The sequence below is a fragment of the Carassius carassius genome, chromosome 46 (assembly GCF_963082965.1).
Source record: "Carassius carassius chromosome 46, fCarCar2.1, whole genome shotgun sequence".
Classification (NCBI taxonomy): domain Eukaryota; kingdom Metazoa; phylum Chordata; class Actinopteri; order Cypriniformes; family Cyprinidae; genus Carassius; species Carassius carassius.
In genome coordinates this window covers 22,357,271-22,369,351 of record NC_081800.1, presented here as the reverse complement: position 1 = coordinate 22,369,351, position 12,081 = coordinate 22,357,271, and the positions used below count along the sequence as shown (strand labels likewise).

At 35.2% G+C, this 12,081-nt stretch overlaps 2 protein-coding genes across 2 annotated transcripts; one reads left to right on the top strand and one right to left on the bottom strand.

Annotated features, from left to right (window-relative positions):
* Nucleotides 1–220: 220 nt before the first annotated feature.
* LOC132129051 (ceramide-1-phosphate transfer protein-like) lies at nt 221–1,665 on the bottom strand. The gene is made up of 2 exons (XM_059540472.1): nt 1,526–1,665; nt 221–1,249 (listed from the first exon to the last, which is right to left on the bottom strand). The coding sequence occupies exons 1-2, from the start codon at nt 1,636–1,638 to the stop codon at nt 727–729; spliced, it is 636 nt and encodes a 211-aa protein (XP_059396455.1). The 5' UTR covers nt 1,639–1,665; the 3' UTR covers nt 221–726.
* Nucleotides 1,666–2,378: 713 nt separating this feature from the next.
* LOC132129288 (integrator complex subunit 11) lies at nt 2,379–11,875 on the top strand. Its single transcript, XM_059540820.1, has 17 exons — nt 2,379–2,628; nt 3,141–3,238; nt 3,339–3,412; nt 3,501–3,729; nt 5,334–5,432; nt 5,525–5,559; nt 5,666–5,804; nt 5,888–5,952; nt 6,115–6,304; nt 7,541–7,624; nt 7,754–7,843; nt 8,277–8,439; nt 8,649–8,759; nt 9,409–9,470; nt 9,565–9,707; nt 10,345–10,474; nt 11,756–11,875. The coding sequence occupies exons 1-17, from the start codon at nt 2,601–2,603 to the stop codon at nt 11,810–11,812; spliced, it is 1,797 nt and encodes a 598-aa protein (XP_059396803.1). The 5' UTR covers nt 2,379–2,600; the 3' UTR covers nt 11,813–11,875.
* Nucleotides 11,876–12,081: the final 206 nt, after the last annotated feature.

The window sequence follows — 12,081 nt, the reverse complement described above, 5'->3', positions numbered from 1 at the left end:
TTTGGATGAGGCATGTTGTAATTGAGAGGATAATAACTAGCAATATGCACTGAGCATAACTAATGTTTTATTACTTTCTAAGAAGTGTGCTGTTTGTCAAACTGTAAATAAATGTTAAATATTGAAAGAAGTAAATGTCATTATCCTAAGGCAAAGCATGAAAACCAATGTTAAGTATTCATTTCATTTTAAATATGATAATAACAATGACACACATAGATTTCTCAGAACATTATATTTAATTATTGCATTACATATTATTCATTTATACACTTACAACTAAATTTCCCCCTTGGTAGTTTCAGCAAAGCTACAGATGTACATCACACATCCGACAGGAATTCAAGTAAAAGGATTTCCAATAAAAGATTTAACACTCAAGGAAAAAAAGACCAATATATTCAAACATACAGCAATTCAAATTTAAATTCTAATTTAAATACATTTCATGCTCATCTTGTGCTTTTAAATGGCTTTATATTGTTCCCTAAGCTAAAATATATTAAAATACATCCAGCATTTAATGCTCACTTGTAGTTGATAGCTTAAATGAGCAGAACCATGCTTAAAATGTGCATTAAATCTGCATATTGCATGTCCCTTCGCTTTTTAAACAGACAGACATTCAATCAAGTCGATGTTTGTAGTAAATAAGTGAGTATGTGCCACAAGGACTATGTAGTGTATTAATTAGTGTAAAGAGTAAAATATATATCAGTCCTCCCTCTAAGGTAACTCCAGGAGGTTGTTTTTCGCATATAAGTCTTCTGTGATCTGGTACACTTCAGCGATGAGAGGCAAAGACTCTCCCAACAAAGCAACCACCTGCGTGTGATCACCCGCATTCATCACATCAAAGAATGTGTCACGGCCCGGCAGGGCACAGAACGCCACGCCGACAGCTTTCCGGATGAGCCAGGGGTGGTGCTGAGCAAGAGACTCGTTATAGGCATCAGAACACATAACGGAGGTCTTGCTGTACTCGCTGCTGGTTCTCAGACTCTCAAGGAACAGCTCCAGCCAGCGTAGAGCCCGATGGAGCCTCAGAAGAGTGCGGCAGCCGGATTCTGGGTGGCTGCCTCTTTTGGTGAGGTCCACCAGGTCATTTTCCAGCTCATACTTCACCATGGACTGGATGGTGACATAATGGGATCTGTTTTCTCCTGAAAGGAAGTTCTCTAGGATCTGGATTTTGCTGACCACATCCTTGGAGATGAAGGAAAACACGTTCCCCAAACTGTTCATGAAGCTGATAGGGGGAAAAAAGAGGGATTTTAATTATTACATTTATTTAAATTGCTTGTTGTCTTTATATTCAAATGGCATTCCAACAGTTTATTTATTGATTTTTTTGACCAATGAATTATTTCATTAATTTGACAGCTATTTGTATTAACAAGATGAACATTAGAAACTTTTTAATGAACAATATACATTTCCATTAATTGTTCAGGTCCTGTAATTATTGTAAAACTAAATATAAGATAAGATCTTAATGTAAAACAGTAGTAAAACTCGTACTCACGCGACCAGCTCTTGCCATCCTGCTATATAGTATTTAATGTAAACTTCCTTTTCCTCACTCAGACTTGATCTGAATTTTTCCAAAACCCTTTGAAGACTGAATGTATCTGCCATGTCTTTTATCTCTAATTCGACACAGTCGACAGAGCAAGAAAAATCCTCCTATTTATTAAATTTAAATAAAAGTCTTATATGTTCTTCATTGGGATCTTATCACTGTAAATTCTTCGCCCTTCTGTCGATCCCATAGACAGTAAATCCTCTCTTCCAGGATTTTCCTGTTCTGTAAGCAACGTAAGCAACATTAGACCAATCAAATCATGTTTTTCATGTCACATGACATACAAATGCGTCATTACCATAGACGTCATTACAAAGTACTCTTCCAGGCGGGGGCGCTCGAGGGCTCAGAAAGTCGAAATTTCCATTGAGCCAAATTCAAATATCTGGAAACTATTTGCTTTCTTGGAGACAGTTATAAACTGAAAAGATATAATCTTTTTAATAAATTAACTCCACAAATTTTTACCTGACAATGGAATCTAATCACGCCCCTGAAATCTGAGTTAAAACGATTTAAAAAAATTATTGTCCAGAAATCACAAACGATTATGATTGGTCCACATTAAACAGCGCTCTGAAAAGTAACAGCGACCACGTGACATGGCTGTTTTTAGTCCGCTTTACTAACAGCCTTCTTAGTAATTTATACCTGAATAAAAGTAATAAAGGGCTTTAACAGCCATAAAATGAAAACACACAGTGACGAGTTTAAATAAGAAAATTATTATTTAGAAACGATAGACAACGTATCGGCCACTAAGCCACGCCCACATCTAGGCCTTATTGATTTTCTACTCTCTTCTTCTGTGCGTTGTTTAGCTCCCGTGCTAACCTGTTTCTGATTAATCTACTATTTAATCACGTTTACATTCTTTACAGTTGGTCTACATCCCTGGCTAGTGTGCAAGCTGACCGACATGCACTCATCAAGTGTTCATATCCGGCTAATTTACAGTTAGAGTTTGACCGTCAGTCTCCTGTAAACATAAAACGTTAATTTCAAAGCTGCCAAGATGCCTGATATCAAAGTTACGCCTTTAGGTAAGAGGTTTGCTTAATTTTATTGTTAAAACGTATTTGAAAAGTTCATAAATGAGGCATTAGCAAATATATGATGCATAACAAATCCGACAATATTGTGTAGGAATCAACGATATTAGCAGATGAGTTAACTTTTTTATTTTAAAAAATGAAAAAATAAATAAATAATAATAAATGAAAAAATAAAATAAAATGTATGTTTAATTTTAATTTGTGTATGCCTATAGGTTCGTAATTCAACGTAATATATAACATTATTTGACGTGTATAATGTAAATAATTTAATGTTATATATACATTTATGATATAAGATTTATGCATTTAGCAGACACTTTTATCCAAAGCGACTTGCAGTGCATTCAGGCTAACAGTTTTTACCTAACATGTGTTCCCTGGGAATCGAACCCACAACCTTGTGCCGCTAACGCAATGCTCTACCACTGAGCCACAGGAATAAAAATTATTATAAATGGTAAATGTCCTTTTAAATGTGTGAATCTGTTGTTTTGCAGGGGCTGGTCAGGATGTTGGCCGCAGCTGTATTTTGGTCTCCATCGGAGGCAAAAACATTATGCTTGACTGCGGGATGCACATGGGCTACAACGATGATGTGCGTTACAACGGTTCATGCTATGTTCACTTGTATGTATTTTGAGTATGATTATGTAATGTACAATTTCACTTGTATGCTTAACTATCTGTGATTTCAGAGACGTTTCCCAGATTTTAGTTACGTTACACAAAACGGTCGCCTCACTGAGTTCCTGGACTGTGTCATTATAAGGTTAGTGTATATTTGATGTGTAATGTGACTGTCGTGTATGTTTTTCCCTTCTCCATTGTGATTTTCCCCTTCTTTATGTTCTTCTCAGTCATTTCCATCTGGATCACTGCGGTGCTCTTCCCTACATGAGCGAGATGGTGGGTTACGACGGGCCCATCTACATGACCCACCCCACCAAAGCCATCTGCCCCATCCTTCTGGAGGACTTCAGAAAGATCACCGTAGACAAAAAGGGAGAAACCAACTTCTTCACTTCACAGATGATCAAAGACTGCATGAAGAAAGTTGTGCCACTCAACCTCCACCAAACAGTTCAGGTAAAAAAGGTCATTGTCTGGGAATTTGAAATCAATTCATTTTATTCATTGTTTTATATATATATATATATATATATATATATATATATATATAAATCCACTCACCTAAAGGATTATTAGGAACACCTGTTCAATTTCTCATTAATGCAATTATCTAATCAACCAATCACATGGCAGTTGCTTCAGTGCATTTAGGGGTGTGGTCCTGGTCAAGACAATCTCCTGAACTCCAAACTGAATGTCAGAATGGGAAAGAAAGGTGATTTAAGCAATTTTGAGTGTGGCATGGTTGTTGGTGCCAGACGGGCCGGTCTGAGTATTTCACAATCTGCTCGTTACTGGGATTTTCATGCACAACCATTTCTAGGGTTTACAAAGAATGGTGTGAAAAGGGTAAAACATCCATTATGCGGCAGTCCTGTGGGCGAAAATGCCTTGTTTGATGCTAGAGGTCAGAGGAGAATGGGCCGACTGATTCAAGCTGATAGAAGAGCAACTTTGACTGAAATAACCACTTGTTACAACCGAGGTATGCAGCAAAGCATTTGTGAAGCCACAACACGCACAACCTTGAGGAGGATGGGCTACAACAGCAGAAGACCCCACCGGGTACCACTCATCTCCTCTACAAATAGGAGAAAGAGGCTACAATTTGCATGAGCTCACCAAAATTGGACAGTTGAAGAATGGAAAAATGTTGCCTGGTCTGATGAGTCTCGATTTCTGTTGAGACATTCAGATGGTAGAGTCAGAATTTGGCGTAAACCGAATGAGAACATGGATCCATCATGCCTTGTTACCACTGTGCAGACTGCTGGTGGTGGTGTAATGGTGTGGGGGATGTTTTCTTGGAACACTTTAGGCCCCTTAGTGCCAATTGGGAATCGTTTAAATGCCACGGCCTACCTGAGCATTGTTTTATGTCCATCCCTTTATGACCACCATGTACTCTATATATATATATATATATATATATATAATTAATTTTAGTAATCATTAAGTTCTTAATGACTTAAGAATTTTGTTTTACATTTTCCTTATTGAAAAGGTTCACATTACAACAGTATGTAAGCATCAAATAAACGTTTTTGTTGCTAAATGTTTTTTTTTTTTTTTTTAGAATTGTGTCTACTTTTTTTTAAACTACCTTACAAGATTTCAAATTATAAATTCTTATTATTATCTTTTGTTATTTATTGTTAATCTATACAGGTAGATACTTTTAGAATATTAATTAATATTTTAATATTAATATAAATCTTATTTCTTTAAATCTGATATTTGATATACTATTCAAGGATTTTGTATTGTTCAGTTATTATTATTATTAAATTACACATGTAGAAACCTTTTACATAAAATGTTGAAATCCTCTTTCTTTTAATCCAAATTTTCTTTATTGTGATAAGATAATTACTTTTTAAATGTAGTAATTTTTTGTTTAAATGTAGAATATTTTAAAATATTTGAATTATTTTTGATGTTGTAAATTTTCCCCATTCAGAATGTTTAAACTAAACAAAACTTCAAAAGCATCAAATTAATGTGTTAATGTTGCTAATTATTATTATTATTTTTTTATTTATTTATTATTATTATTATAGGTAGACGAAGAGCTGGAGATCAAAGCGTACTATGCAGGTCATGTCCTGGGAGCCGCGATGTTCCAAATCAAAGTCGGCTTGGAGTCTGTCGTCTATACAGTTAGTGTCACGTCGCTCATCACATACTCCGATTTTATGTTGTTCCGGTTGTTGACGTAATTTGCAAATTACATCTAAATCTATTTGTGTAGGGTGATTACAACATGACACCAGACAGACATTTGGGGTGAGTTAAATCTCCTGTTTTGGTCACACATTTTATGTACGTTTCAGGTTAGATTCATTTAGGTTGAATTGAGTCAGGTTTAAATTTTCTGACTTTATTTACTCAGAGCTGCATGGATTGACAAATGCCGACCAGATATTCTGATATCAGAGTCCACGTACGCCACCACGATCAGAGACTCCAAACGCTGCAGGGAGAGAGATTTCCTGAAGAAGGTTCATGAAACAGTAGAGAGAGGAGGGAAGGTAATTAGGGTGCATTCATAGATGTAGAATTCAGCTGGCGTTTGGATGTGCATGTTCTGTTCATCTTTGTGTCTGTGTTGTAGGTCTTGATTCCAGTGTTTGCTCTGGGAAGAGCACAGGAACTCTGTATTCTGTTGGAAACTTTCTGGTGAGCTTGTACAGTTGTTCACTGGCCTAGGATTGTTGCTGCTGCTCACCTGTTCATTCTTACCTTTGTTAATATGTTTGACATCACAAATTCTGTTACGACACTCCTAACCTCTATATTAGCACAGAATGGTGTGTAATTGCTGGCTCTTTGTTTTAACAGGGAGAGAATGAATCTGAAAGCCCCCATTTACTTCTCCACCGGGTTGACGGAGAAAGCCAATCACTACTACAAGCTCTTCATCACCTGGACCAATCAGAAGATCCGCAAGACCTTTGTACAAAGAAACATGTTTGAGTTCAAGCACATTAAAGCCTTTGATCGCTCATATGCTGATAACCCTGGACCAATGGTAAGACCACTATGAAGAAATATGTATACCGTATTTTTTGTACTATAAGTCACACCTAAGTATAAGTCGCATCAGTCCAAAAATACGTCATGACGAGGAAAAAAAAACATAAATCGCACTGGACTATAAGTCCCATTTATTTAGAACCAAGAACCAAGAGAAAACATTACCGACTACAGCCGCGAGGAGGCGCTGTGTATGTTCAGTTTAGGCTACAGGAGCACTGAGCAGCTTAGAGTGCCCTCTCGCGGCTGGAGACGGTAATGTTTTCTCTTGGTTCATGTCAAATTAATTTTGATAAATAAGTCACACATGACTATAAGTCGCAGGACCAGCCAAACTATGAAAAAAAGTGTGACTTATAGTCCGGAAAATACGGTAATTTATATTTGATATACTCAGCTAGTCCACAGAGATATTTCTTTTATTATTAGTTCAGTATTTATATATATTTTTATTATTAAATGATATATGTAGAAAGTACCCTTCTAGAATATTAAATAGTATTCAAAAATAATATTAATGGAAATTTAAATCTTATTTCTGATATAATCTGCAAGGCTATATGGAGATTTTCATAGATTGTTTCATTGTTAAATTATTCTTATTATTATGCAAAATATTTGTTTTTTTTATTATTAGATAACACTTGTAGAAACCATAGAATATTAATATTAATGAAAATGTTAAACTGGATAATTGATATACTATTCATGTTTTTTTTTTTTTTTTTTGTAAAATTATCAGTGTTATTATAATTATTACTATTAATTTATGCACAATGATTATGGGGATGATGATTATTAAGTAATACAAGTTGAAGCCTTTTAGAATATCAAACATGGCATTTTTTTAATCTTGTTTCTTTAAACCCTTATTTTTTTCTAATTTTCATTTAAAAAAAATAATAATTTAATAATTTGTTAGTCTAAAATGTGTATATTTAAAATTATTTTCCACTAATAGGATGTTACATCTATCACAGAATAAGTAGTGGATCTTTTTGGTGATCAGAATCTAAAGGTTTACAGAGTTGTTTGAATCTTGATTCTCAAGGCTTCTGATTCGAAGAGCTGATTCTTTTTGCGAATGACTCTGATTCCTAGTTAGAACTAATTGAAGTTTGAAGCCATTTCTGCCGTTAAGGCATTCAACAAGAACTGATGGATTGAGAAGGGACTCAAACAAGTGCATGGTATCATGTATAAGCAGAGGCTTTGACATCTGTTCCATCAGGTCGTGTTTGCCACCCCTGGGATGTTGCACGCTGGCCAGTCTTTACAGATATTCAAGAAATGGGCCGGCAATGAAAAGAACATGGTAAGACTTCTTATGAAACGAGAGATTGTGTTACTGAGACTTACTTAGTTAACACTGCAACTCATTCAAAGTGCATACTGACTCCTAGTTGTTTACTTATTTATTGAGTTTAATATATTTATTTCTTAGCTGATCATGCCAGGGTACTGTGTGCAAGGCACTGTGGGACACAAGATCTTGAATGGACAGAAAAAACTGGAGATGGAGGGAAGAGCAACGGTAATTATTGTTACTGCAAACAACGATTTCTATTAAGCTTCACTAGAATTTTTTATTTTTATTTTATTTTTTTAACTTTAACCGCACCGGAGATTAATTCTTATGTCAAACCTCTAGAATTCATGTCTGAATTTATATCCTACAATAATAGTAAAAAAATTGAAATTGTAACTTTTAATTAAATGTATTTATTTAATGTTTTAATGCATTAAATATACAATGAAAACAGGAATACTGTGAAAAGTTTGCTAATTAAAAGAACTGTTTTTTATTTTAAAATGTTTTAATAATAATTGAAAATAGTGATCTTTATTATTAGAATCACTTTTTAAAATATATTCAAGTGGAAAAAATTGTATTTAAAATTGTAGTAATATTTCACAATTGTAATTCCACACATAGCCAACAGTGTATATGGTTTGTGTGTGTTTAGTTGGAAGTGAAGCTACAGGTGGAGTACATGTCCTTCAGCGCTCACGCTGACGCCAAAGGCATCATGCAGTTGATCCGCATGGCAGAACCTAGAAACATGCTGCTGGTGCACGGAGAGGCCAAGAAAATGGAGTTCCTCAAAGACAAGATCGAGCAAGAGTTTAGTAAGTCTACAGCTTCTCAAAATACAATAAAACTTTGGACTGTACAGCGTACAGCTTTGCTGTTGCTAAATTCCAGTTCTGTGATTTACTCTTGGGAACTTTAGAGGGTAAAAAATACAATACAGGTTTGAGGAATATGATCACTTTAATGGTGTACTTTACGGTGTTTGTTAGATGTTCTCCCTGTGCTGATGTTTCACCTCATGCAGGTATCAGCTGCTATATGCCGGCCAACGGAGAGACGACGACCGTAGTGACGAACCCCAGTGTCCCCGTGGACATCTCGCTCAACCTGCTGAAGAGAGAGATGGCTCTCGGAGGTGTTGATTGACACACACACCACTGACTGCTTTACATGACCTGTTTACAGAAAAGCCATCATTTGTCACGTGGCTATATTGGTCTTGCAACTTCTGCTTTTCCTCTTTTAGATTGAGTTTGTATTTTCTGGATCCCATTGGCTTAAAGGAATTTGCTGGGTTCAAGTTAAGGTCAAACGACAATATTTCTGGCATAATGTGGATTACTAGAAAAATGACTTCTCTTCTTTCTCCTTAAAAATCTGAGGAACTATCAGATGAAGGGAATGAGGCAGATCTGTAAACATTAAAATACTCACTGTTTAGATTGTATAGCCACATAGTGTCAAAATAATATACACGTTAACAACTTACTAACGTTTCCTGAGTAAAATGATATATAGTTTTACTTTGTTGCCATGACATTATGTTGTCATAAATGCTAAATACCTAAAGGGACTGTAAAAAAAAATGATTTAAACATACAAGTGTATAACTAAACTAAATATAACAAGTGTTAACTGAAGCATTAATGCAAGCGCTTTTATTAAATTAGAAGTGTCACATTACTACTACTACTACAATTTCAATTTTTTTGTATTTTTATAATGTTTATCATCAATGTAATGCCATATCTGAATAAATAATATAATATGAAACTTTCTCGCAGGTCCGTTGCCTGATGCTAAAAGACCTCGCACCATGCATGGGACGTTAATAATGAAGGACAATGTAAGTCATCGTGGCCCTTTAGGTTGGATTTCATCATTTGTTTGACTAATATAAGTTTTCAGCCGTTGTTTTCTGAATATGTGTGTCTGTGTAGAGTCTGCGGCTGGTTTCTCCAGAACAGGCTCTCAAAGAGCTGGGCCTCAGTGAACACCAGCTGCGCTTCACCTGCCGTGTGCAGCTCCACGACCCCCACAGCGACACCGATACACTCGGCCGCATCTACACACACCTCAAGAGGTCAGCCAACTATACCACACACACACACACACACACACACACATACTGTTCTATTGTTGAATCAAACCAGTTAATCATCCCCCCTCACCTTCATGTAACAAGTTTAACTAAACTATTCAAAACAAAACCCACAGAGCATGTGGGATGTGTTATACTCTGATTTAACACTTAGAGGTTAGGTAAGCTATCTTAAGCACTTTTTTCTTCAGAGGATATCAGTCATTTGTGATGTGACTTGAAAATGAAAGAGCAAAGATTCATGGAAACGAGGCTCAAAACACCACAGCAAATTATAGCTTTATGGAAAGTCAGGGTAAACTTAAAAAAACGAAAAAAAACTTTGTGTGCATCCATCCATCAGATTTTATGTTGACAGATTGAAGTGAACTACGAAGATGTCTGATAAACAATCCATTTTTTTAAATGAAAAACATTGACAAAACAGCCTCAGACTTGAGAAATGACTCACTCAGTAGGTGAGTCATTTCCCCCAAACATTCGCCCCTCAGTGAATACACTTCTACCTCTCAAGCCACGGTGTAAATGCCAGTCCATATGGGCAAATATAAGGTATGTGGTTCATGCATTCATAAGGGTTTCATTACAAGTCAAGTCTGTTTTTTGTTCTCTCTTACAGTGTATTGAAAAGTTACAGCATCCAGCACGTCCCAGACGGCACAGTCATCGTAGAATCCATCGTTATTAAAGTGACGTCCTCAGCCGAGGAGCCCAACCTCAAAGTCGTTCTGCTCTCATGGAGCTATCAGGTGAACAAACATGTGATGAATTAATTCTTCTTCATTTAATCTGGATTATATTGTGTTCAGTTTTTAAACCGCTTGAATATTTTAGTTTCTGTTTTGGGTTTGTGTATGTGGAAAATTTCACTTGTTTTTTGCCCCGTTGTTGGTCTAGTGGAATTCACAGTACATCACAGCCCACAAGGGAAACTTTTTGCACTTATGTTTCCAAACAAAGTGGTATCACCAACTGACAAAACAGACATATTACCATAAAATCACATTCTTCACACCCTGGACCGCAAAACCAGTCTTAGGTCGCTAGTGTATATTTGTAGTAATAGCCCAAAAAATGTATTGGATGGGACAAAATTATAGATTTTTCTTTTATGCCAAAAATCATTCTGACATTAAGTTAAATCATGTTCCATGAAGATATTTTGTAAATTTTCTACTATAAATATATCAAACTAAATTTTTGATTCGTAATATGCATTGCTAAGAATTCATTTGGACAACTTCAAAGGTGTTTTCCTCAGTATCTAGATTATTTTTTGCACTCTCAGATTCCAGATTTTCAAATAGTTGTATCTCAGACAAATATTGTCCGATCATAATAAACCATACATCAATGGAAAGCTTATTTATTTTATTTCTTCATCAAAAAATGACCCTTATGACTAGTTTTGTGGTCCAAGGTCACATGCGGCACAATTGGATTGCAATTGGAAGGGCAACAAATGTGTGAGAGAAAGTGATTTTGTGGTGTCAGTCTAGCGTGGTTCACTTTACTTTTGTCTAATAGTGCATCTTATAGAAATGTCTCTGACCACACCAAGACACGCTCAGAGCTTGTACTCATTTAGACCCTTTTTTTTATTACTAGTTTCATTTTATTCAGCAAGGATGCAATGAATTGATCAAAAAATGTTTTTAAAGTTTTTGTTCTTTTAAAGAATACTGAAAAAATTAAAGTTTTCATCATTGATAATATGAAGAACTTTTTCTTGAGCAGCAAATCAGGAAATGAGTGTGATTTCTGAAGATCATGTGACTGAAGACTGGAGTGATGGCTGCTGAAAATTCAGCTTTGACATCAGAGAAATAAATGACATTTTAATTAATGAATAATATAGAATATATTAAAATAGCTGTTATTATGAACTGTAACGATATTTAGCAGTATTAATGGTTTTACTGAATTCAATAAATGCAACCTAAAAAATAAACTTATTAGATTTTAGGTTTTGAAATGTAATATTTTAACCTGTTTCTCATTATGTTTTAAAATGATTTTGTCTCCCTCAGGATGAAGAATTGGGCAGTTTCTTGTCTACGTTGCTGAAGAAAGGTCTGCCTTCGTGACTGTGGTGACACTTGATGTTTGTCTTTGGTTAAAAAAATAACAATAAAGATTTTTTTTTTTTTTGTAAAAATTGATGTCGTTTGTGAAAATATATTTATTTCTTAGCTTTAGATAAAAGTTCAACATAAAAAAAGTGGTCAGTATTCAGAATTTCAAACAAAATGCAGGGATGACACTGACATCTACTAATATATGCAATAATTAATTGATAAGAAATGAGAAGCAAAATTAAAACACAAAAAAATTGCATGAACCACTGAAAAGACAG

Excerpts from the sequence above, each read along its gene's own strand:
- LOC132129051 (XM_059540472.1), bottom strand. The coding sequence starts at position 1,638 with ATGGCAGATACATTCAGTCTTCAAAGGGTTTTGGAAAAATTCAGATCA. Across the intron at positions 1,250-1,525 it reads GGATGGCAAGAGCTGGTCGC|CTTCATGAACAGTTTGGGGA; the intron begins GTGAGTACGAGT and ends TCCCCCTATCAG.
- LOC132129288 (XM_059540820.1), top strand. The coding sequence starts at position 2,601 with ATGCCTGATATCAAAGTTACGCCTTTAG. Across the intron at positions 3,239-3,338 it reads ACATGGGCTACAACGATGAT|AGACGTTTCCCAGATTTTAG; the intron begins GTGCGTTACAAC and ends CTGTGATTTCAG. Across the intron at positions 3,730-5,333 it reads ACCTCCACCAAACAGTTCAG|GTAGACGAAGAGCTGGAGAT; the intron begins GTAAAAAAGGTC and ends TTATTATTATAG.